This window comes from Sciurus vulgaris, assembly GCF_902686455.1.
Source record: "Sciurus vulgaris genome assembly, chromosome: 5".
Taxonomy (NCBI): Eukaryota; Metazoa; Chordata; class Mammalia; order Rodentia; family Sciuridae; genus Sciurus; species Sciurus vulgaris.
Genome location: NC_136465.1, coordinates 156,216,281 through 156,241,699, shown reverse-complemented (window position 1 = coordinate 156,241,699; position 25,419 = coordinate 156,216,281). Strand labels below are relative to the sequence as shown.

The 25,419-nt window shown below is 38.5% G+C and overlaps 2 protein-coding genes across 4 annotated transcripts in view; one reads left to right on the top strand and one right to left on the bottom strand.

Annotated features, from left to right (window-relative positions):
• Nucleotides 1-14,724, top strand: part of CCDC38 (coiled-coil domain containing 38) — a 30,396-nt gene extending 15,672 nt beyond the window's left edge. For all 3 annotated transcript variants that reach the window (XM_079141594.1, XM_079141595.1, XM_079141596.1), the window contains exons 8-14: nt 3,098-3,167; nt 4,742-4,893; nt 6,194-6,329; nt 10,066-10,149; nt 10,953-11,158; nt 13,114-13,207; nt 13,894-14,724. In XM_079141594.1, the coding sequence (XP_078997720.1) occupies nt 3,098-3,167; nt 4,742-4,893; nt 6,194-6,329; nt 10,066-10,149; nt 10,953-11,158; nt 13,114-13,207; nt 13,894-14,007 (856 nt within the window). In that variant the 3' untranslated portion in view covers nt 14,008-14,724. The remainder of the gene's footprint in view (nt 1-3,097; nt 3,168-4,741; nt 4,894-6,193; nt 6,330-10,065; nt 10,150-10,952; nt 11,159-13,113; nt 13,208-13,893) is intronic.
• Nucleotides 14,725-14,984: 260 nt separating this feature from the next.
• On the bottom strand, nt 14,985-21,667 carry SNRPF (small nuclear ribonucleoprotein polypeptide F). Its single transcript, XM_079141597.1, has 4 exons — nt 21,516-21,667; nt 19,570-19,695; nt 15,716-15,780; nt 14,985-15,115 (listed from the first exon to the last, which is right to left on the bottom strand). The coding sequence occupies exons 1-4, from the start codon at nt 21,516-21,518 to the stop codon at nt 15,049-15,051; spliced, it is 261 nt and encodes an 86-aa protein (XP_078997723.1). The 5' UTR covers nt 21,519-21,667; the 3' UTR covers nt 14,985-15,048.
• Nucleotides 21,668-25,419: the final 3,752 nt, after the last annotated feature.

The window sequence follows — 25,419 nt, the reverse complement described above, 5'->3', positions numbered from 1 at the left end:
TATGAAGTATTTATCGAGTGACCTGGGGCCCCAGTGAGAAATAAAGGACAATCTCTGCCGAGGGAGGAGGACAGACAAGAGCTTGGTTGTCACTCACAGTGCACGCGACAGTGTCACTGGAAGGGGAGGCAGAGTGCCACAGTCATGGCAAGGGAGGGCTGGAGCCGAGGAGAGGGGAGGGGCAGGGGCACTGAGGGCCCTCCAGAACTGGTGGCAGCTAAGCTGAGTGGGCACAAGGAGGAGTTGTTGATGGAGACAAGTTGGGGGAGGGGAGGGTTTTCTGGCCCAGGTGACAGAACGCCTGAGCCCTGGGGTGAAAGGCAGAGAGGGTCGAGGGATAGATGGGTGTCACACCGTGAGCAGTGGGTGTTCCATCCTAAGGAGTCTGCCTTTATCCCAAGGGCCAGGAGCCACTGAGAGTTTAAAGCAAGAGTGTGGCACAGATCCAGCCCGATTTGCATTTTAGAGAGGTGGGTGTGGTGGTATTGTGGAGAATGAAATGGTGGCAGGCCAGTTGGAAGAAGAGAAGATGAACTCTCTAAGCCAGACAGTGGCAGTGGGAATGAAGAAGGAAAGGCTGTGACAGCCTTCAGGAAGTGTTGACAGGACGCTGAAAGGTGCATAAAGATTGAGGAAGTATGGACATTGGGAGCACCGGAAGAGCAGGCCTGAAGAGAGAGGGGAGGACTGTGACTTTTGGATGTGTTGGTTTAGCTCCTTTCGGGACAGCCAGGCGGATATTGATGTCCAATTGGAGGACAGATGTGGAAGGCTAGAGCTCAAGAAAAAGAGACTGAGATGAGCGAGCTTTAGGAACAGCTGGATCCATGACAGACAATGGGGTTCACCGAGAGGGGAAGACAGCTGAGGAGCAACAGACTTTGTTTATGTCGGTAGGAGAGGAACCCCAAAAGTCACCAGTTTCTGAGAATCGAGAAGAGATTGATTAGAAAGTGGTGTTTCTGAACCCAGAAGAAAGGAGGGGTGGACAGTCTATGAGATGGTTTTGCAGAGGACGTTTCCCAAATAGTCATCTTACTACAGTGGACCTTCCTCTGCTTCCTCACGCCTTTGAGGCTCGAAGGACAGCTCCAGTGGGTGTTCTGTCCCCTCAGACTCAGTGTGAGCCAGGCAAATCAGTAGCCTCTTTCTTATCCCATCCTTAACCCGTTTTCTCTCTGTGTGTGCTGCCTCCATTTTTCTAGACTACAGATGTCAAGTCATCTGTCTCCTCTGTTGGCCCCAGTGGCTCTTTCTGTTCTTGGTTCCAACGATTTCATTCCTACACGTGCCCTAAGACACTGGCCTGCACTCACTGACTACTCACTTTCCCACCACCCCAGCTGCTGTCAGATGTTAACTACCTAGTTAGCTACCTAGACCACAGCCAACTGATCCTCTCCACAGTCCCTGCCGTTTCACTATTCCTGTTATTTTTCAATTTATTTTTCTTAAAGGATTTTTCCCCTTTCCAAGTCACATAATTATTCTTTAAGGATGTCCCTCGCTGCCCATCCCCCCAACCAGTAATCCTCACCCTGATCAAAAGGGATATATATATTTTGGCGGGGAGTTACTGGGGATAGAACCCAGGGGTGCTTAACTACTGAGTCACATCCCCAGTCCATTCTATTTTTTTTTAAATTTTGTATTTGTTCTTTTTAGTGCTACATGACAGTAGAATGTATTTTGACATATCATACATTCATGGAGTATAACTTCCCGTTCTTGTGGTTGTACATGATGTGGAGTTAGACTGATCATGTATTCACATATGAACATAGGAAAGTTATGTCCTATTCATTCTACCATCTTTCCCATTCCCATCCCCCCGCTTCTCCCACTTCCTTCTCCCCACCCAATCTGGTGAACCTCCACTCCTCCCTCCCCTGACTATTGAGAGTCAGCATCTGCATATCAGAGACTATTTGGCCTTTGTGTTTTGGGAATTGGCTTGTTCCACTTAGCATGATAGTCCCCAGTTCCAACCATTTACTAGCAAATCCATGATTTCATTCTTTCTTGTGGCTGAGTAATATTTCATTGTGTATATATACCACTTATTTTTTATTTTGAGACAGGGTCTCACTAATTTGCTTAGGACTTTACTAAGTTGCTGAGGCTGGACTTGAACTTGTGATCCTCCTGCCTCAGCCTTCCAAGTCCCTGGGATTACAGGCATGTGCCACCACATCTGGTGGTCAGAAAATATTTTAAAAAGTAAAATTTGCTCTTAAAGCAGAGTGAAGGGATGGGTGAGGGAAGACAATACAGAATGAATTCTTCAAAAATCATGTTATGTGCATCTATAAATATGCTACAGGGAATTTCGCCTTTAGGCATAAGTAAAAAGAACCAAATATAAATAAATAGATTGCCAAAGGAAATCTAGTAGAGGAAGAAGAACAGAGGAGAGGACAGAGGACGGGGGAGGTGATGAGAGGGGAATCATGAACTGAAATTGAATCCCATGCATGTATGAGCTTGTTGGGATGAACCCACTACTATGTATAACTATAGAGCTCTAATTAAAAAAAGAAATCTGCTCTTAAAAAGACAGTTGTCTTTGGGCTATTCAAAACACTGTGATACAAGTTTTGTTTTGAGTACCAGAACACGCATTTCAAAATTATATTTCTACGTTGATCCTATTTGATATGAACAGACTAGATCTGGCAGTGTAGGTAGGTGGTCATGTGTTTCTTTTTTAAAAGTTACTTCATAGGGCTGTGGATATAGCTCAGTTGGTAGAGTGCTTGCCTTGCACACACAGGGCCCTGGGTTCAATCCCACCACCAAAAAAAAAAAAAAAAAATAGTTACTTCATAGATGTAACTCAAATAATTGGTACCATACCATATGGCCCTTCCATGTGGCCCACCTGCATTTGTGAACCTGTCTGGGACTGAGTCCAGTGTTCTTTGCATACTCCTAGAATCCACTGATTCTTGCAATAAGCAGTTCCCTAAAAGGCCAAACAGGCTCTTGAAAAGAACTATGTTACAGTTAGGTTTCAAAGACAATTTAGAAATGAAAGTAAAGTCGTTGATGGAAAATAGCTCAGAAATCAGACATGTTCTTTGTTTTTCTTTGGCAGCCGGCCTGACAGTATCAGCTCCGAAGACAGTCTGGAATTCTTTCTAGATGATGACATTGACTTTGATCTGGTAACACATTATGTTTCTTTATTTATGTGTTGTGTCTTGTGAAACATTATAGATGCCCATTTCTTCTTTAGAAATTAGAATTTTCTATTCCATATATTTTCCAGAAGAAAATATGATTTTGATACCATTCTTCAATTGGACATATAGTCTATTTTTGTCATCAGACCCTCTTTGAGAAATAAATGTGTATGAGGAGGTAATAATTTGGGGGGAGATCTATCATCTACAACTTTCCTGTGAAACTTTTCTTTTTTGATCATTTATTTTTTTGGAGCTTGAGCTATACTGGGTAGCTGAACCACAAAATAAATAGGCCTTCAACAAAACACTTCTTTATTGCTTCAAAATTGATTTGAGCTTACCTCACCTAAAATGGAACCACAGAAATTCAAAAGGAATTAAAAACAAAAAAACACTATTCTTTGTAATACGTAACACAACTTACCTGTCATCCTTTTTTGTGGGGAGGACAGGGGATTGAACACAGGGATGCATTTAACTCCTGAGCTACGTCCCCAGCCCTTTTTATTTTTTGAGACAGGGTTTCCCTAAGTTGCTTAGGGCCTAAGTGGCTGAAACTGACTTTGAACCTGCAATTCTCCGTCCTTTTTAAAAATTGTGTTAAAAAAACACATTACATAAAATTTACCATCTTGACCACTTTAAAGTGCACAGTACAGAAATGTTAGCTGTATGCACATTGTGCAGCAAATCTCTAGAACTTTTTCATCTTGCAGAACTGAAACTCCAAACCCATTGAACACCTCCCTTTCTACTCTCCCCCAACCCCTGGAAACCATCATTCTTTCTGAGAGTTGGCGACTTTAGATACCTCACGAAAGTGGAATCATACAGTGTTTGGCAACTGGCCTATTTCACTTAGCATAATGTCCTCAAGATTCATCCACATTGTAGTGTAGGACAGGTTTTCCCTCTTTTGGCTGAATAATATTCCATTGTATGTGTATACATTTCCTTTGTCTATTCATCCATCCGTGGGCATTTAGGTGGCTTCCACCTCTTAGCTGTTGTAAACAATGATGAACGTGGGTATGCAGATGACCAAGTCATTGGTGCAAAAAAAAAAAAAAAAAAAAATGTTTACTTAAATTAATACTTATTCTTAAAAATTTGGAAAATATAAAACAATTACAATGTAGGGAGAAAGTGGCCTTCACTTAGCCTTCCATTTGCTCTCTTCTCTTTCTTCTCCCCTGCCTTGCCTTTGCCTCCTCTTCTACTATATCCCTTCATCTTTTTTTCCTTGACCCGCTTCCTCTCTCCCTTTCCCTAATGGCTCTCATCTCCCCTCAATACCCCAAACATCCTCTTCGTGAGACTCAGCTCTCCCTTAGAGATACATGAGGTACCTACTATTCTCTACCCATGTCTCCCTCGCAATCAGAACAGTTGCTATAGATTGGATCTTGACTGTCCCCTACAGCTTTGTGCAGAGGGCTTGGTCCCTGGCCTTCGGAGCAGCAGGATGTGGTGGAACCTTCAAGAGGTGGGGCTGGGGAAGGAAGTTGGCCACATTTGTGAGTGAATTCTGTTGTTTGTTGTTGATTGGTTAGGAGCCAGAGCTTTATTTCAAGGAACCAGAAGAGTTACTTCAAGTTCTCACAGAGCTGGAAGAGCAGAATCTTACTTTGGTCCAATATTCCCAAGATGTAGATGAAAATCTTGAAGATGTAAACAAAAGAGAAAAAGTTATACAGGATAAGATGTAAGTCATTCAAAACAAGTTGATTTATCCTGTTAAAATTTCTGACCAGAGGCTTCATGCTGGCCCTTCCTCATGGTCTCTTTGGATTTAGGCTGGATTGTTCATAGTAGTTCACATCGTGGGCATAAAAAGCAGAGGTTGTATTTACACAGAATAGGCTGGCATTAGCAAAATTTTGTCCCTACTTCCTTTCACTTGTCAGAATATTTTCCCAGCTAATAATAAAAATAGTTTAAGACACTAAAAACAATTAGAATGGTACCTGCTGCCTTAATTTTTGCACAGCTATCATTTCGAAACTTAATCAAATCATGCTTTGGATGCTAATCAATGTATTTTCCTCAGCTGTGATTCAACATCATAATTTTCTGTGATTTAATAGACTATCACTTCATAATGTACATTATCAATACATCAGGGCTTGTTCTAGAGGGATTTTATTTATTTATTTATTTATTTTAGAATTTCTATTTATTTTTTGAAATATTTTTTTAGTTAGCAATGGACTTTGTTTTACTTATTTATATGTGGTGCTGAGAATCGAAACCCAGTTCCTCGCCCGTGCTAGGAAAGCGATCTGCCACTGAGCCACAACCCCAGCCCTGTTTTTTGGTTTGTTTGTTTTTATTTGTTCTAATTAGTTATACATGACAGCAGAATGCATTTCGATTAGTTGTACACAAATGGATCTAGAGGGATTTATGTCAGGGGAAGATAGCTGTAATAACTCACAAAATTCTTTCCTACTCTAAAATTTTATATTATTAGAGTTTTGATAAAGAGTTTCAAGTCAGAGAGAATAGATCTTTATATCTACCCATTATAAAAATGTGCAGAACCTTCTTGGAACGCTTTTCTGGGCATGAAGATGGTAATCTTTTTAAACAATAGGTCACACTGCATTTAACTTCAGAACAAATATTTTCGTTCAGAAGTAAGAACCTAACATCCAGGGGAGCCAGGACCCCGTCTCCCCGTGGTGCTGAAGGTCTCAGGTTTGAAGACACTTGCAAAGCAGGTCACACCACAGTTTGGGCTCTGCTGCCCTCTTTTGTAGTACCAGAGGAAAACCACAAAGATAAGGGAGGGGAAGAAAATGCCTTTCTGAAAGCAGCATTGGGGCATTTCTTCTCATTGTTCCTTGCTGGGTAAACTCGGCAAGGTCTTCAAGCATGAACTCCCATTTGGCTTGCTAGGCACAGGATGATGATTAAAAAAAAGAAAAAGTGTCAAAGCCCCTGATGGTTTTCTCACCAAACCACAAGTTACAGACCAGGTTCTCTTTCTTCTTTTGCAATAGAAATAGCAACATCGAGTTCCTGGTGGAGCACAAGGAAATGCTTAGGGCTAACTGTGTAAGAGAAGAGGAAAAAGCGGCAGAATTGGAACTGAGGTCCAGGCTCTTTAGTTTTGGAGAATTTAATTCGGAACATCAGGTAATTGTTCTTGGCCTATGGGAATTTTATTCTGTAATCATCTTGCCAGCATGCCAATTTACTAGGTAAGAATCATTCCAAGTGGCATTGAATTTCACTTAAAATGTTGCTCTAATAAAATGATATCAAAGGTTTCCCCTATAGATACATTTCTTTAAGTCAGACCATTTACATAACAAAGTAGTTCACTGCCTGTGATCATTTTGGTGGCAATTCAAGGAGCAAGTGTATCTAATAGAGGAAGCAGTGAATCAACACGGAATGGGAAATTTGCTCAACACTGAGCCTGTAACAATTCAGATAAGCTCATTATCACAGCACTTGTGACTCAGACTCACCCCTGAACTAGATTCCCCAGTCCAAAATAGAAACAAACAAACACCCCGCCCCCCGCAGGGAGTGGCCACTCTGCTCCTCCCCAATCTCAGGGGAAGCAGGCTCACCTTTCTTCCCCATTTTAGACAGATTTATCTGTCCTTGAGTATACACCCACCATAGCAAGGAAGTAATTCAGATGGGGGGATGGCATCAGAGGTACACTTATTTATTGACAAGTTCATCTCTCCCAACTGGCTGCACATTCCTCAAGCAAGGATTATCTTTTTCTTAGCTCAGTATAGTGTCCCCATAAAGTCTGTCTTCCATAAATGTTTGTTGAATGAATGATTAGGTTAGTTTTTGAACCAACTACAAATTCCATCTAACATGGGTTTCCTCGTAAAAATCTGAAGTGAAATTTTAAAAAGTCAAAGCTAACATGCGGGGCTGATATCATGTCTATGGCTATGATTTGATTTTTCAGACAGGTAGAACTAGGGAAACTGCATCAGAAATAGGTGACTATCCTTCCCTCCCTACAGGTGGGCAGGGTTACAGAAAGCAAAAACTGTTTACGGCTCCTTCACACACACATTCCAGAAGGTGTTACAACATCCTGAGCTAAGGAGTTAGCAGGGGATGGGGTCATCACTGCCAGAGCAAGAGATGTAATGGTGGCTACCTTCTGGTTCCTCAATGTTTTTCATTAGCCATTTTTCATGATGGTAAAATAAACACAGAATCTACCATTTAACCATTTTAAGTGTGAGCATCAATGGCATTAAGTATATCCTCTGTTGTGTAGCTATCACCACATTTCCAGAAATTTTTCATCATTTCAGTATAAAATTCAACATCTTAACCATTTTAAAATGTACAGTTAGGTAGTGTTCAGCACATCCTGTCTTGCAACCAATCTCCAGAACTCTTTCATCTTGCAAAAGTGAAACACTATCCCCCCAACCACCAACTTCCCAATCCTCCCCCGCAGCCCCTGGCAATACCATTCTACTTTGTCTCCCTAAATATGACATTTCTAGGGAGCTCATAAAGTGCGAATGTACAATATTTGTCCTTTGGTGCAAGCTTATTTCACATAGTGCGATGATCTCTAGGTTCATTCATGTAGCATGTACCAGAATTACATTTCCTTTTAGTCTGAAAAATAATCCATGGTATCTATGCATTTTGTTTACCTGTTCATCTTTTGAGGGACACTTGGGTCATTTCCACTCTTCAACTCTTTAAGTAATTCTAAAGCCAAGTGTCTTGCAAAAGAGTCTGATAAATATGTGATATCTACCCCACCCCCACCCAAGGCAACACCTTTCATCCAACTTGAAGACAACTAAGAAAAAAGAGGCATTTTCAATACTTGACACCGAGGTGACCAGATCCCAAGAAAGAGGAGGGAGAATTGAACTGAAAATTACTTTTTAAGAGTAGCCATAACATTTTTGTCTCAAGTGTAATGTCAAATTTTGGAAGTGTGGGGTGGGAAGAAGGCAGAACAGGAAAGTTAAAAGGGAAAATTCCTTCCTTAGAATTCTCCTGCTTCCCCAACCCCATTCTTTCAAAATGTACAAAACACAATCCTTTATAAGTAAATATAGTAGCACTTAATTTTTTTTTAATTGTTTTTCCAGTTGGGTGTCCTGGCACATGCTTGTAATCCCAGCTATTCAGGAGCCTGAGGCAGGAGGATCACAAGTTTTAGGCCAGTCTGGGCAACTTTGACCCTAAGCAACCGAGGGAGACCATGTCTCAAAATAAAAATAGCTCAGTGGTAAAGTGCTTGGCACTGGGTTCAATCCCCAGTACCACAAAAATAAACCAAGTTTCTTTCCAGTTGAAGCCGATAGAAGCGACACACCTAATTTTGATATTCAAAAATTATAAGTTACTTTGGAACTATAACTGTAAAATGAATGTTTTATTCTTTCAAAACTGCCACATTAACTGTGCTCAACCCATTAACATTTTTTCCTTGATTCAATTTTTTAAAATAAAACTGTAAGTACAACATAACATTTAAAAATGCATAAATTATTAGTGTGTCTCTCAAGGAATTTTCTCTCAAAGTGAGCACACGTGCACACCACCCCCTAGACGAGGGAACAGACTGTTACCAGCCCCCTCAGAAACCTTCCTCATCCCCCTTTCTGCCAGCCTTCAAGTGACTGCTTCCCTGACTTCTGTAACCATCCATTAACTTCCCTGTTTTTGAATTTTCTAGAAGTGGAATCGTCTGCCTTCTTTCGCCATTATGTGTGAGATTCATCCAGTCTGGGTAGCAGTTGTTTTTCATTCAACATGAAATGCAACATAAGCTACCCATTGTTCAATCTACAGAGTGTGTTCTTGCTTGTTTTATTCTTTTGTACAAGCAACTGGGGAAGTTCAAAGCAGAGCAGAATGTGACAGGCCAGTCAGATCCAGCGATTCCTCCCAAAACCTTGTTCTGGACATATCCCATCCACCGTTGGAAGGCAGAACCCAGGCTACCTCCCTCCTGAAGCCTCAGCAGCTCCTGCCCCCAAGCCCCGAGTCCTCCTCCAAGGTACTCTGGGCCGGGCCTGCCATCTGGTGGCAGTTGCAGGAATCTGGCTTACGTGTCATTTTGTCACCAGTTGGACTTTCTGGCTTGTACTCTTTTGCCCTTTTGCTCTGTTGGGCCAAGCCCTCAATCTCTTTTTCACACATAACTTATCTTCCTTAATCTCAGTCCTTTTTTCTTAATGCTGTTCTCATTAAAGAACTTTTTTCTTGTCTTTTCTTTTCCTGTTTGATAAGGGAACTTTAAAAAACAAAACCGAGATACCCTGAAAAGTCAGTCTGTCTGTTTTTAAGTTTGATCTAAGTGTTGTAGATCTCATTTAGAAATGTCCATCAACCATTATTCTCATATTAAAGTTGCTTTTTTTCAGAACAAGTATTCAATATATATTTTAAAGTACCATATATTTTTGTTTTAATGATTTTGTTTTTTTCATATGCAGTGGCTAGTATTTCAGTGCTGATAGGCTACTTTTTTTTCTTTTATATTTTTCTGTATGTCTCCAAGGTTTCTAAATGGAATGTCCTGTTGCATAAACAGGAAACATTACTTTAGGGAGAGGAGAAAGGGAGCTTTATGGCAAACAGAACTTTTTTGTTTCTTTATATTTTGTATTTCTCCGAGTTTTCTAAAAGGATCATTTTAGATATAAAGAAGTATTTAGAGAGGAAGAAAAGGGAGCTTTCTGGTCAACAGGACCATCGGTGGACTCACTGAACTAGGAGGTGGGAGACTTCAATGCTAGTGGCTGTGCAGGGAGCTTGTGGTTCCAGTGGTTTTCCAGGGCTCTAGGAGCCACCTCTGTCTTGAGTGTGTCATTTGTTTTTGGCTTTATGGTGATTTTCACTTTCATGAGCACAGGTGATATTTGGGGCAGGGAGCTACCTGGAGAGTGGTTTACCTTGCCCAGCAGTTTCCCGAGGTCCTCTTAGCTGTGAATTCCAGGTTAATGATGGAGAAAGAGAACAATTATCTTATGGGCCCAAAACCAACAGTTAAAAGGATGCAGTGGTGAGTACAGGGATCAGCAGGGTTTGGCCTAAGCTTTCCTTTGGACTGGAAGATGGCATTAGCTTCCCAATGGTGAGCATAGAAATTAACCTCCTAAAAGGGCTCTCATAGGTCAGCAGCCTGGAAAATCTGTTTGCTTGCAAACACCGTTCTCTGAGAGAATGCATTTGCTTATTCTGCAAACATTAAGTGTATAGTGATGTGCACAGTGCTGTTTTAGACACAAGTATAAGCATAAGAAGTTGCTCCTGCCCTTGAGGTGCTTGCAGTCTCTACAGAATGGGGAGATCCTGCCTATAGGCAAATAAAGTGACATATAGTATGATTATAGTTTTAGCAATTATAATACAATGATAAAATAAAAAAAGTAAGTGGCAAACTGGATTGATAATTACTTTTTATACCTAAGTATATTTTGAGAAAATAATCCAAGGTGTTGCTATAATGATCTGACTATATATTGTGATATAAATATCCCTGCTGCATTTTTTCACTGATCTAGGTCATATTAACATTTTTCTTTAAAAAAGAAACATTTAGAGGCTGGGGTGTGTAGCTCAGTGGTAGAGCATACCTGTTTAGTACCCAGCACCAATAAAGAATAAAGATAAAAAGAAAAAACTACATACCGGTATAGGAAGGATTTTTCATTGTAACATAGTAAAATGGAATTTGACTTTTATCTAATGAGCAACCAAATAGTGATGTGATGTTTCCTGCTTTCTTTTCAATCTCAGGAAAAACTGATAGATTCACTTAGTAAAAAAATCAATCAAGTGTACAGAGTCTGCATTGGAGATGCGGAGGTTGGCAGCCTGAACGCAGTTCAAAAGCTGGTCAAAGTAGAGTCTCGCCTGGTGGAACTGAGTGATCTCATCGAATCTATCCCCAAAGAAAGCGTGGATGCAATTGAGAGGATGAAACAGAAGGAGCGACGGCAAAAGTATAGTCACTGCCTTTTAAGTATACTATATGACTTAATGAGCGGCTGCTTTTGCTTGGATCCCACATTGGGCAAATCTCAGGTGGCAAGGGCTGCCATACAGAGATGCACTGGAGGGGTCGAATCCAACCCTACCCACCTCACAGAACTATTATTTAGTGTGGGAGACACTTACATCACATATTCTTAGGAAATAAATGTTCTTATTGCCAGTGGTAATGAGCACTGTCTGAAATAAAGGAGCCCAAGGAACTGTTCACCAAGGGCAACTGACTTAGTTTGGGATGGGCAAGTGAGTCTTTGCAGTATGAAAACATGAATCTTCAGGATGCACTGAATATTTCTGAAGAGCTGTCATGTGGAAGAACTGCACAAGGCACAGAATTAAGAGCCTTTCATTGGAAAACTACAGGGAGATAATCTAAGAAAGAAATGCTAGAAAGTCAGAGCCAGCCACACAAGTAGGGTTTCCTCAGTGCCAGCACTTACCCAGCACTACACAGTAACTCATTTATTCCTCAGAACAACCTCATGAAGCCTGTCCCTGAAACCCAACCCCACACCCAACTGGGACCTTTCAGGAAAACACACTTACTTACAAATTTCTGCACCAAGTTAAATAAGGATTTTTAAGTACATGCTGTTTGATTATTATTATTATTGATTATTATAACATTATTGCCTGCATAAGGTGGCATGTAGGAATGTTTACGAGTGGGATAGTGTTCATGTAGCAAAAAGCACGTTGGGAGGCAGAATGGTACTACAGTTCCAAGCATGGCCGTGAAGCCTGTCTGCTGGGCTTAGTTCAGACTCAATTGTTTACAACTTTGTGATGTCAGGCAGGCAGCAAAACCTGTTCAGTTTATCTGTCAAGTGGCAGTAATAATCGTACTTATGGGGTTGACGTGAGAATAATTCATATAAAAGCAGCAAACATGCTTGGCACATAGTAGGCTGTCTAATACAGCCATTAATATTAGATATTTTGTCACTGTTTACTACATTACTAGTGTATGGGGAATATTATTTCTTCCATATAAAAATGAAGTCTAGAATACATTAAGGCGAACCTAATGGGATCTTACTGAATATAAAGCAAATGTGAAAATATAAATGAAGGATCACTTTCTGTAAGGTGACCTCACTATACATGTTTTCTACAGTAGCAAATGTGTTCTCTTTAAAGTGCAATTACAACTAATTTGCAGCAGTAATACACAAATCAAATTTCAATTATTTTCATTTGTATTAATAATGATTTTACTTGATTTTTTTCATGGCTTCAATGTACCCAACTTAACACCCAATTGTGGATTAAAAAATGTTCTGTATATCAAATATATATACAGATATACCAGTATATCATCTTACATTTATGATATAATCATACAGGTTCATAAAGCAACTATCATTTGTTACCTATTCTGTACCAAGCTGTGCACCAGGATATTTGAATAAGTTATCTTTTTCCTCACAAAAACCTTAAGAGTAAGAGAAACAGCATTTATTGGTCTTATATCAAGAATATCATTTAAGAACATTAATTGGAAAACACATTTTCATGGTAATACACTAAAGTATACACTTGTAATCTGTAGATTCTTCTCTATTTTACACTTAAGTAAGGTTTTAAAAGCGGGGGGACAAGGGATAACTGGAAGTTATTGTAAGTGGCTATGGTACAGAAAGTGCTGCAATAATAGTGGAGTGCTGAGAATGCCTGGCTTTGTTTTAGACCAAGTTCTCGGTAGTTTTCACTTGTTCCAAAGTGAGGAAATGGAATATCTTCCCATTTCTAAGTAGGAGTTCTTGAGATCCACCTGAACATTCAAAACCCATTGTTATGGGAATCTATTTAGACAATTCATTACCAAATAGTAATTATATGTATCTTTACATTCTGTGGATTTTAGAATAATTTATATAAGAATGTTCTTTCCTTCCTGTGACAGGTTGCGTGAAGAAAAAATGAAAGAAAAACAAAAATACCAAGAAGAAAGGCTAAAAGCTGCTCTGGAAAGAGCAGTAGCACAACCAAAGAAAAAGGTCTGTGTTCTGCTGTTAATAGGTCTAGCTGTATCAGTATGTGAATGCCTCTGCAGCTCAAAAACAAAATACCTTATTCTTCCAATTCATCCAGGCTGAACTTCAGTGAAATTACCTTTCTTGCTTACAGCTTCAATTTAGTCTCACTCTGGTTGTCACTTTTAGAACAATTCAAATTTTCCCTAAACCTCTCCTGGTGAGAACGTCTCCAAAAACCAGCAATAACACTGGTGTTTAAAAAGATGGTGCAATTTTCTGAAAATTTTGTTCAAAAAGCTTTCTAAATGATGGGCAAGAAAGCAATCTCATCCAACCACAGAGGAAGCATGAAGTGCTATGGCAGTTACTGAGAAATGAAATGTTGGCCTCCAACATTGTGCTTTTCTAGGATGGCCATATTAGAACCATGTGCTATCCAATGACTTTACCCAGATCTCCCCACTTACCTATAAATCCTAATTGCTTTGATGTCTGCATTGGGTGTTTAATTTGCTATCAAACTTTGCCCAACATGCTGAACATCCATTATGTTAAAAATCCCCTTTAACTATGATCTTTTAGCATTTTAAACCACATTATTCCATGATATTTTTCCATATGAATCAAGTTTATATTGGCATTTTACTTATTTCAGTAGAAAATGGTTATGCTAAAGAACATTAAGTAGTTTTTTCTTTTTGTTTCAGCTGGGAAGACGACTTACCTATCGTTCAAACCCTCCATCTGGTAACAAACATGATCTTATTTTAGTCAATGATCCAAGAACAAAATCACTGGAGGAAGAATATTTTTTTAGTTGAATAGGAGCAGTTAAGACATTTTATTACCAGAATGTTTTACATAAATTTTATAGATTTTGGCTTTCATTAATGGTAATATTCTGCCCCACAGTGTCCTAATTAATTTGAGGAAGATAGGCCCTTATTCTGCAAGCTATAGGATTGGGAATGAGAGTTTTTCTTGTTGTTTTTGAAGCTTTTTATTATTCATATTGTTTTATATAGTTAAACATTTATATTTAGTATGGAGTTGTCTCAGTTGAGGATATATATCCCAAATTAGATGAATTACGATTAAAGTGTAATAATGGCTTGTTTCCGACAACATGAAAATTTAAATGATGCAAGTTCTCAACATACCTTTAGGGAAGTACACAGTATAGTTATCACTTTGGAATATACATTTAACAATGTAAAACTAAAATAAATGAAAAGTTTTGAGGAGTTTAAAACTTAAGAGAAATCTACTAATTATGGTCTCAATATAACCATGAGACTGAATTTTGTTTCATATGAAGTTCTGTTCAGAAAACTTTATTCTCAAGTGAACAAAGCATATGCCTCCCGCCTAAATGTCAGTTAACGATTTCTGTTGTGCCCAATCTCCAGTCATTTTGATTTTCAGATGATGTTTCAATTTCAGCTATGATATGTGTATTATTTAGCTTATACTGATAGTTAACATTATTTTACTAAATAAGAGTGTATATTAAGAAAATGTTTAGCTTTACACATTAAGTGGCTCAAAAAATTTGCTTTAAAAAGGTCTGTTAATATATAACAACAAGGGCTGAAATTTACTTTCATAAAAATTTCTTAAGTATATAAATAACTATGCCTTATAGAAAAAAAAAATTATTGGGCTTACAGAGGAAAAGCAACTTGAATATAAAGTCAAGTGGCTTTTAAAGCATTAGTTCTGTGAATCAACTTTCAACTGTTTCAACATTTGAGCTTTGCATGTAAATATCTGCATATGAATAGTTCACAAATCAAACTGAAAAACAAAAACAAGTCTTTATTGTCTAGAAATATATATAAAAAAAATCCCCATGAAAGGCGCTATTCTCTCATCTCCCCATCTTCTTCCTCTTCTTCAACACCTCTGATATAAAGGACATTATTACACCTGTAAATAGAAACAGCCATTTTGTTGTTTCAACCAAAAACCATATGATCTGAATTACTATTGCTAGATTTTTTCATTATGAAAATATTGCATGCTAAATTTACATCATATAATTTGTGCTTTTTTAAAAGAAATGTTTCACATGATTTGTTTTTTAAAAAGCTTGCTTAATTATGGTCTTATATATATATATATATATATATTTTTTTTTTTTACCATGTGTTTGTCATAATGACATTTTCATAAAATAATTACTAGAATTTGGAGGCTTGCTAGTACTAGAAAATGAGTACACCAAAAATCTTTAGCAACCAGACTCAACTAAATTTCAAAACTAAGCTCCTGTAATAAGGTCAATGAAAAAGGTTATATCTAAGAGCCAGAAAATGTAATATTAACACTAGAAAAAACTTAAGGATGAACAGCTCCAAAGTATTTAAACCTTACCTTTGACAAATTTTAACAATATCAAAGACTTCTGAAGTCTAGTTGTAGAATATTATGTTAAATTAATAGTGATTCAAACCACATAATTCAAATTGAGGTACTAATTCTAACACTCACCACTAACTCTTTACATATACTACTGCTGTTTATTACCTTATTAAAACTTCACCCAGATGTCCAGACAATGCTCCATCTATGTATTCTTCTGTATTTGCAAGCTTTAAATAAAAAGAAATATATTAGTTTAGCTGCATAGGAGGAAAATACTGTAACACACTTATAATACTGGTGAGAGAACTTATTAACTGAGACCTTTCTATGCCAACAACTCAAATTTACCTATAATTAGAAAATGGGCTTTCTATTACTATTGTACTTTTGGTTTCATATGAACATTCAATAAAATCAACATTCACGGATGTGGAACTAATACGTAATAAAGCTTGTTTCAATGTAAATTGTTAAATTCCCAAGTTATGTAATATTTCTATTAAATATCAAAAGAGTAACCAAAGAAGGTAATCTCTAATTTATAAGTTGTAATTAAAAAGTTTTCAGAAAATTCAGTTCTAAAGTGGCAGACATTAATTATTCTCAGAGTAATAACGTTACAAATCATATTGAGATATTCAAATGGGTGTACAAATGCTAAGGTTAATATAACCAAATCAAAGAACTGAGTTAAAAATTATGAAAAAAATTTTATGTAGTAGTAAACAGGGAAAATCAAGTTGTTGAGATTAAACAGGAATGATCTTTGCAGCTATTTCTAATTTTAAATCAAAATTTTTACATTTTTTTCTACATATAGTTATATACTTTACTTGTAATTAAAAAAAAAAAAAAAAGAAAGAAAACATCACCACCAGGGCCAACTAAAGCTCACAAAAGGAATAAAGAAGGGAAATGGGCAAGGGAAAGAAAAACAGTTTTAAGAGAATATGTGGTAAAAGATTTAAGACAAGTTAATGAAGTAATCCTCCAGGCTAGATATTATTTCCTCTTGTAGAAAACAAAGTAACAAATAACCTCCTGTACTCTGAAAATATGAATTTATTTGAACCAGAAAACAAAGTAACAAATAACTTCCTGTACTCAAAAATATGGACTTATTTGAACCATGTGGTTGTAGAGACAATTAGTTTGTAAGTAACAGCTATCAAAAATAATTAAGAGCACCAGGGGTGGTGGCATATGCCTATAATCCCAGTGGCTTGGGAGGCAGAAGAATCATGAGTTCAAAGCCAGTCTCAGCAAAAGCGAGGCACTAAAGAAACTCAGTGAGACCCTTGTCTCTAAATAAAATACAAAATAGGGCTGGAGATGTGGCTCAGTGATCGACTAGCCCTGAGTTCAATCTCTGGGACCCCCCAAAAAACAAAATTAAGAGCAACTTTTTTAAAAGATTATTTTTAGCACATTCTCCAACATTTATCTAGTTTCTATATTACACAACAATGCTCTAAAGGTTTTCTATCATGTATTAAATTCAAAGCACTTACCACTGTTTACAAGGCTCTCCTGGCTACCATTCCAACCTTTCTATCTCTGCTCTGACATTCTTGCTGTACTTTGAATATGCCCAACACACCCCTGCCTGCAGGAGATTTGTATTTGCTCTTTACTCAAAATGGGATGCTCTTTTCCTAGATACTCTCAATTAGGTTGCTCACTAATTCTGGTCTTGGCATAATTCACTTCCTAGAGAGGCTATCCTAATACTGCCTGCTGTCACCCTTTTTCTACTTTTTCTTCATAGTGTCTATAATACCTGATACCACATTATATTACATGGTCATCTTTCACCACTAAAACAAACTTTTGAGGGCAGGGACTCTGTTTTGTTCATTGCTATATTCACAATATCAGAAAAATAATGAGTACTCAATAAAATTTTTGGTGAGTGAACAAACAAAAGCTGACATCAACGCGGTTGGTTACTCAGATACATTGTGTATTTCAAGCAGGCTCACTAGTAAGCTACATTAATTCTAATTAAACAGATATTATTCTTCCTTTCTAATGAGTATAGTTTCATAGCATAAAACACTCTTTTAAATTGTACAACTCAAAAATTAAATAAATAAATAAATAAATAAATTGTACAACTCAGTTGTTTTCAGTATATTCACAAAGTTGTGCAACGAACATTACTAACTTCAGAATGTTCTCATCATAATGGGTATGCTTTTTGGACTTTTCTATAGCTTTGGTAAATGATTCCTATTTCAGAAGTTTTCCAGATATTATGATCTATAAGAACTCTGAGGATCTTAGTATCACCTATTAGATGGTATACATTTAAGGAAAATCTTAGGTCTGCCTTCCTAAGTACTCCTGCTTATTTACAAGTACGGAATCCTTGGACTCACACCTGTCTAAGAAACCTTCAAAAACCTGGTTGGAGTCTACAACAAAATAACAAAAAAATAAAAACAAAAATGGGCAAAAGAAATAGGCATTTCTCCGAAGATAAACAAATGGCCAATAAACACATGAAAATCTCTAATCATTAAAGAAATGCAAATTAAAACCATGAGAAACCACTTCATATCCATTAAGATGGCTATATATGACGATATATATATCTGTGTATATGTATATATATATGTATACACACACACATAAATGTACATATACACAGATGTGTATATGCATACATATATATTTTAAACATCCCAAAAAATAGATGGTAAGGATGTGGATAAACTCAAACTCCTGTTAGCTGATGAGAATGTAAAACCATGCATGCAGCTGCTGTGGAAACAATATGGTAATCCCTCTTCTGGATGTGTACCCAAAAAATCAGAGACTTGAACGGATATTTGTACACCCAAGTTCACAGTAATATTGTTCAAAATAGCCAAAAGGTGGAACCATCAAGGTGTCCAACAAGAGGTCAGAAAATTAAAATGTGACATATCCATAGAGTGGAATATTATTTAGTCATTAAAAAAAAAATGGACGGACCCTGAAAGTATTATGCTAAATGAAACAAGCCAAACAGAAAATGACAAATACATTTGTCCCTTGGTAACTACAGAAATGGTTCCATAATCCATCCCCCACAGATCTCAGGATGCTTAAGTCCCATACATAAGTTCAGTATTTGCATAACCTATGCACATCCTCCATATATTCTGCATATCTTACATATACCTTAAGTCATCTCTAGATTATAATACCTCACATGATGTAAATGCTATGTAAATAGTTATTATACTCTATTGTTTGTGGAATAATAACAAGGAAAAATGTATATCATTAGTACAGACTCAATTTTCCCCCATTTTCAATCTGCAATTGGCTTAATCTGCAAACACAGATATGGAACCCACAGATACAGAGGGCAAATTAAATTGTACAATTCCGTTTATATGAGGTACAAAGACAACTTCATAAAGATAGTGGTTAGCAGGAGCTGGGGAGCGTGCAGGGGGATGGAGGGTTAATATTTAATGGGTACAGATGAAAAAGTTCTGGATACAGATAATGGTAATGGCTATGTAACAATGAATGTACTTAATGCCACTTGATTATACATTTGAAAATGGTTAAAGTGACTTATTTTTTACTACAATTCGAACATTAATTACAAAGAAAAAAAGCCTGGCTGAATCATTTATGGAAAATAATTTAACAGTTAAGTAGTCAGGTTATCAATTCCCCTGGTTGATCCACGTTTTCCCGAAAAAGTGCTTTTATTGATTTACTCAGGTGTTGTACCTTTAGCACTTATTAAAAGATTGAAGAATTTCACTTCAACAATTTCTTTCAGAGCTAAGAGAAGTTTTGCTTCCTCCAGCAAAGTAGTGTTCTTCCCTAATGGTTTTAGGAATCAAATGTCAAAGCACTTCTTTAACTACTAAGAGTAAAATCTGTGGCTGAATTTTGATTTAATCCCATGCCATTTCAATGTATGTATTCTTATTAGTCATATCAAGCCTTTGAGAAATAAGGCAAATAAAATTAAATATAATTTTATGATCTTTATAACTTTAGCTTACCTGCATGTTCATATAGCCATCTACAGATACCAGATAGCCCTTGTATTCCATTCCCCACTTAAGTTTCACCATCACTGGCTTTCCTGTTAATCCATTGAGGAAAGGTTTGGGATTGAGGGGTAAACTCTGCAAAGCACCAAAAAAAAAAAAAAAAAAAAAAAGGGATTTAACTGATTGTTTTCCCTTAGCTCAGCTTCCATCATCTCCTCTACATATTATCAATATTTTATGGTATTCAGATGAAGCAAACTCTTGAATTACTATTGCTTTACTCCAGAATTTCATTTTTATTTGCTGAAAAACATCAGGAAAATTTAGATATCCAGTTAGCCAATTTCATCTTCAACTCATCAAATAAAAATATTCATTAGGTACTTAAGAAACAATGAATACCTGCATCATTCACTGTTCCAAGCTCTAAACCAAACAAAGGTAAAAACAGTAAACACACAGAGTCCCTGTTCTCTGGGGGTTTGGGGGGAGGTAATATAAACAGACATAATTATATTACATAGGGCAATGTTAACATATACCTAAATAAACCATATTACATATTGCAATACCGTGCACAAGGGTACCAAACCAATTCAGGGATGAAAAGAAATGTAAAGGGTGCCTGTAAGAAGTAATGCCTCTAAAGAATGAGAAGTTATTCCCAGAGGGAAAAGGGGCTGTTCCAGACAAGGGAGGTCACCTCTGTAAAAGAAGGGAAGTCAAACAAGGTAATCTCAAGAGGACATAAGAAATAATAACAGTATTGTCAGTGAGCATTCCAAATACAAGACTTCAGAAGGAAGCAAGAGGCAGATTGTGCTTGATAACCTTTCACTTTAATTCTGGGAGCTAATGTGACTATCTTTAGTAGTGTTTCTTAATGCAGCCATTTCAAAGTTCACTTATTCTACAAACCACTAATATTCCCAGTGAATTCAGGCAGCAGTTCCCTCATCTACTTCTCCATCATTTCAAAGGAACCATAAAACCTGGCTACTAAATCCCTCGTGTTCAGCGTGATCTCAGAGGACCTGGGCAACAACCTCCTAAAGGGTTTCCAATTTAATATTCATGAAGCCACTATTTTTAAAAGTATATATCAAACAATGTACCTCTGTTTAAAATGCTTCAATGACTTCCGAATGCACGTGGGATGGAATCAAAACGCTTAATATGATCCAAGGGGTCCTCATAACCGTTACTCTTGTAAGCAGTTGTAGCTTTCTTGTCAGTCTTGTAACTGGCCAAGCTGGTATTCAGGCTGGAGCGCCTATGCTCCTGCCCCTGTGCTTGGTCCGCTCTTCCTCCTGCTATCCAGTCCACCTTCGAGGGAGGCCCCTCCTGACCAGCCCTCGAATGTACCAATACAACCACTTAAAACACTGTCAGTTTCCTTCTTAGTGTTTACTTTAATTGCAACGACATGTTTTTGTTATTGACTAATGTCTACCTCCCACATCCGACTGGGCTATTCTAAAGTAGGGTCGCATCAGTATGTGTCTTCCAAACTCCTGGTGCCCAAAAACAATACCTGGCAGGTAGTGTGCGCTCAATAAATACTTGCTTGATGAATAAATGACTGTTGTAAAGTCTGGGCTTTGTGTCCAGAGGGTCACAGACTAGGAGTCCCAATATCAAGGAATAAAAGCGGATTCCGGAGTGCTGCAGGTGAGACGTGAAAACCCGCTTCACTTTTACCCCGACCCTGTATCCTAACCAGCCAGCATAGCTCAGGCCGGGATGCAAAGGTGCAGGAGGCTGCAGGGGATCTCGTGGGGGAAGGGCATCGGGTGCAGCGCGCGCATCCGCACCCCCGAGCCGGGAGAAAGGGCGGGCGACCCGGTGCGCGGCGCCTCACGCGGATGAATGGGAAACGCGCGAAGCAACCACCAGGCCCGGCGAGGCTGATCGCCCTCCCTCGCCCCCTCTTGGGCAGTTCTCTTTCTCCTTACCATCGCGAATAGGGCGAATGCTGCTGGCTACTCGCCGCCGACCCAGCTGTAGCCTGTCCCTCGTGACTGGAGCAGCTACCGAGGGCCCGAACCGCTGCGCTTCAGGAGAAATGGCCGCCAAATAGCACCGTAACCTTTCACCTCCCACCACCATTCTCCCGGCTTCTGTGATTGGACGCAAAGAGGTGCGTGCTGATTGGAGGAGGTGGCGGGCCGTGTCTCCTAGCAACCAGCAGTGAGGCGTGCGTTTGTGCCCTGCCCACAGCGTCCTGCAGAATACGAGGCTGTGCGTGGCGGCTGGGGTTTCGCGAGTGCTCCCAGGCCTGGAGCAGCTGGCTGGGAGATGCTGTGTCCTCTGTAGAGCGGACGTGATTTCTCGCCAGCTTGGTTAATGGCGGTTCACTTTGTCCTTTTATAACTGAGCAAGTTCCGGGCTCGCGAGTTCCTTCATCTCCCCCAGAATCCGCGTTTTGGGGGGCGCCTCTGCCACAGCCCCCCAAACTAGAATGCCCATTTCGCCATTGTTAAAGAGAGAAGGGTGAGACTAGACAAGGGGAGGGGAAACTCCGAGGAGCGGGGTACAGACTTTGTTGCAGAGGAGTCTGGAAGGCGGGAGGCGGCCCCTGCGTGGTTCTCCCTGTTTGGTCGCCAGCTGCGAGCCGGCGGGTCTTTTTAGGAGCATTTGTAATAAGGACGTGGGGAAAGTTTGCACTACCCGGAGCACAGCACAGTTAAGTTTGCTGTTCCCATCATCTTAGTGTTCCGGGTAATTAGCTCAGTTGATCCGAATCGCAGTGCCATTCTTGGAGAACGCTGCCTTGGGGAACATGGCTATGCCTGCAACTTGAAGAAGACGACTTTAGCAGTGAGCATTCAGGGGTTTTTCTGGAGGCATTATAGAGCAGACAGAGTTTGGAGGCAACCTGAGTTCAGAACCACCGCCCTTCACGTGGGGATGGGTTTTGTTTCTTCAGCTCTAACCTGGCTTTAAAAGTAGTGCCGTCCTCAAAGTGTTGTGAGAATTAAATAACATAAAAGCGGTTAACACTGCTTGGCTAAGGGCTCAGTAGGTGTTATTTCAATATCGTCCATGTAAATGTTGGAGAAGACTGACAAGACAGTAATTTTTAGACTAGTTTATACCAGTTTTTGAAAATGTTTGCTCCAAGGTTCGGTGGATTTTTCTCCTAGTTTGTCGATCATTTCATGAATCTTTAGCTTTTATGTAGATTTGAGTGCCTTCTCTTTCACATTGTTTTGGAAATCTTGCCGCACAATCCCATTTGAGAGATGGGACTGTGGCTGCAGCCCCATTTTAGAGATGAGGAAACCGGTCTAGCAGGTAACTTGCCCAGGGATATACAGCTTGGTTTCAGCCCCCAAACCCTTTGCTCGTTCTACTTCATAAAGCTACATTTCATAAGCTCAGTATGTACTCTAGAAGTCTGGCTTTTGGTTTTAGCTTTTTTCTCTGTGAGATGGAACAAATTACAGTGACTTATGTAAAGATAGCTGTGTTTAAAGTTGGTTTTTCTCTTCATGTTAAGTGTTAATCTCAAATACCTTATTAAAAATTAGGGATACATAAGTCCTTTGGTATTTTTCTAATTATAAATATCATACATATATTTTGTGGAAATATTGGAAAGTACAGAAAGTTCTAAAAAAAAAAAAAAACCTTAAAGTCAAGAGTAATCTCACCAATCACAAAACACTGTTAACATTTTTGGTATACTCTTTATTATAACAGCATTTTTAAAAAACTGTGGATTGAATCAGGGGTGCTTTACCACTGAGCTACATCCCCAGTCCTTTTTCTCTTTTATTTTGAGACAGGGTCTTGCTGAATTGCTTATGGCCTCACTAAATTGCTGAGGCTCACCTTGAACTTGGGATTCTCCTGTCTCAGCCTACTGAGTTGCTGGGATTAACTGTGCCACTGGGCTGGGCTATGGCACCTTTTTTAAAATTAGGGTATCTTTATATGTTAATTATAATTACAGTAATTAATGTTCTCCCAAATGTAGTTTACTGTCTCCATTATATTCTATATTATGCAAATGTGTTCATTAATCATTCTATTGGTTCCAGCCCTCTCGCCTCCTGTTATAAAGTACACATTGAACATACACATGTATCTCTGATTTTTTACCATAAGTCCTTAGAAATATAATTCTCTGGTTAAAGAACCTTGTGTGTGTGGGTGGGGGGCGGTTCTAGGGATTGAACCCAGGAACATTTATCATTAATCTATATGCCCAGCCCTTTTCATTTTTTATTTTAAGCAGGGTCTCACTAAATTGCCCAGGATGAACTCAATATTTCATCAGCCTTCAGAGTATTTGAGATTACAAGTGTGTGCCACCCAGCCCAGCTAAAGGGAATTATTATTTTAAAGGTTTAAAGTATACATATATTGTCACATTGGTATATGAGTCAACAGAATGTTTATTAGAATAATTGGTTCTAATATGGGAAGAAAGTTATTTATATGTTTTGAAGATTAGAATACATTTTGAGCACATCCTGAGAGAACAGCTTGTTGTTATTACTTAAGATAAACAGTGTGAGAAGAACTAAATTTCACCACTGATTAGTATAAACCCCCCAAATTCCAGTGATACACAAACAACTAAAAAGGAATTTATCAAATGATCATGAAATATTTATTGAGATTAATAATATGGACCTGCGATGTCTTCCCTTGTGAAATTTAAAAACCTTTCTGAGAAGAAAGGAACCATTGAGTACCTCACATGTTCTGTTAGGATGCTTCATGTCATTTATCTTATATAAATCCTTATGGTGCTTGCCTATAATCCCAGCAATCTGGGAAGCCAAGGGCTGAGGTAGGAGGATGGTGAGTTCAAGGCCAACCTAGACTACTAAGCAAGACCCTGTCTCAAAATGAAAAGATCTGGGGATGTAGTTCAGTGATAGAGCATTTTTGCCAAGCAAGTGTGAGGGCCTGGGTTTAATCCCCTACTACCAAAAACAAGACAAAACTACAACAAATAAAACACTCAAAGTATTTCAAGGGAGGTATTATTATCCCCATTTTGTAGGTGAGACAGATTTAGAAAGGTTACATATTCTTGCTGAAAGATATGTGGAAAGTTAAATAATTTCAATGCCTACAAATTTTCTTCACACCAGTGTTGTCTCACCCCAAAACATGTTTGAGTACAAATATAGAGAAATATAAATATTAATATAGAATGATAGGGGTAGAGTTTAGAGTTTCTTTTTGAAATTCATGATCTTCCTTTTATTTATTCTCATAATCTCATCATCTTATCATTCTATGATTATGGTCAGAATCAATTATACCTGCCGGGGGTCCAGCCCCAGCAGGGGTCCATGGGTTCCACACTGGTAAACGGGGTGCGGGAGACAGCGTCGGCGATGGATGGAGAATGAAAGACACAGACTCTAGTTCTGGTGCAATCAATCCCACTTTATTCTGGGGAAGGCTGGGTTTATATACATTTTTCTTCAGGCTTTGATAACAGGCTTATGATTAATAAAATCAAAGAAGTTTCCAAAGCATAGGCAGCAATTGTTTTTATCGAAAGATTATGAGAAAACAGTAACCTTCCAGATTATCCTTACTTAATCACAATTATTTTAAGAATATCTAACTATGTCAATGAGCTAATACAATGTTTATTTCCTTAATATCTAAACTCTATATGACCTAAGACTATTCTTATTATTTTTGCGGTAAAGCGATAGACAAATAATGTCATGTGACCATCTCTACTAGGTCCTTCTGGTTAATATCTAAATTGCTGAGTTAAGGGCTACAGGAGGGCAGCGGTCGCAGTGGTTCTAGTGGCCAAGTTCTTTTGCTGAATAAATTACATTGTCTTTTTCCCAGAACAGGGCATTGTGTACCAACGTT

Bases quoted from the DNA above. Each gene is read 5' to 3' on its own strand.
- SNRPF (XM_079141597.1), bottom strand. The intron at 15,781-19,569 runs GTAAGCTAAAGT...TTTTATTTAAAG, and splicing joins ATGGCTATATGAACATGCAG to CTTGCAAATACAGAAGAATA. The intron at 15,116-15,715 runs GTAATAAACAGC...TTCTATTTACAG, and splicing joins CTGGGTGAAGTTTTAATAAG to GTGTAATAATGTCCTTTATA.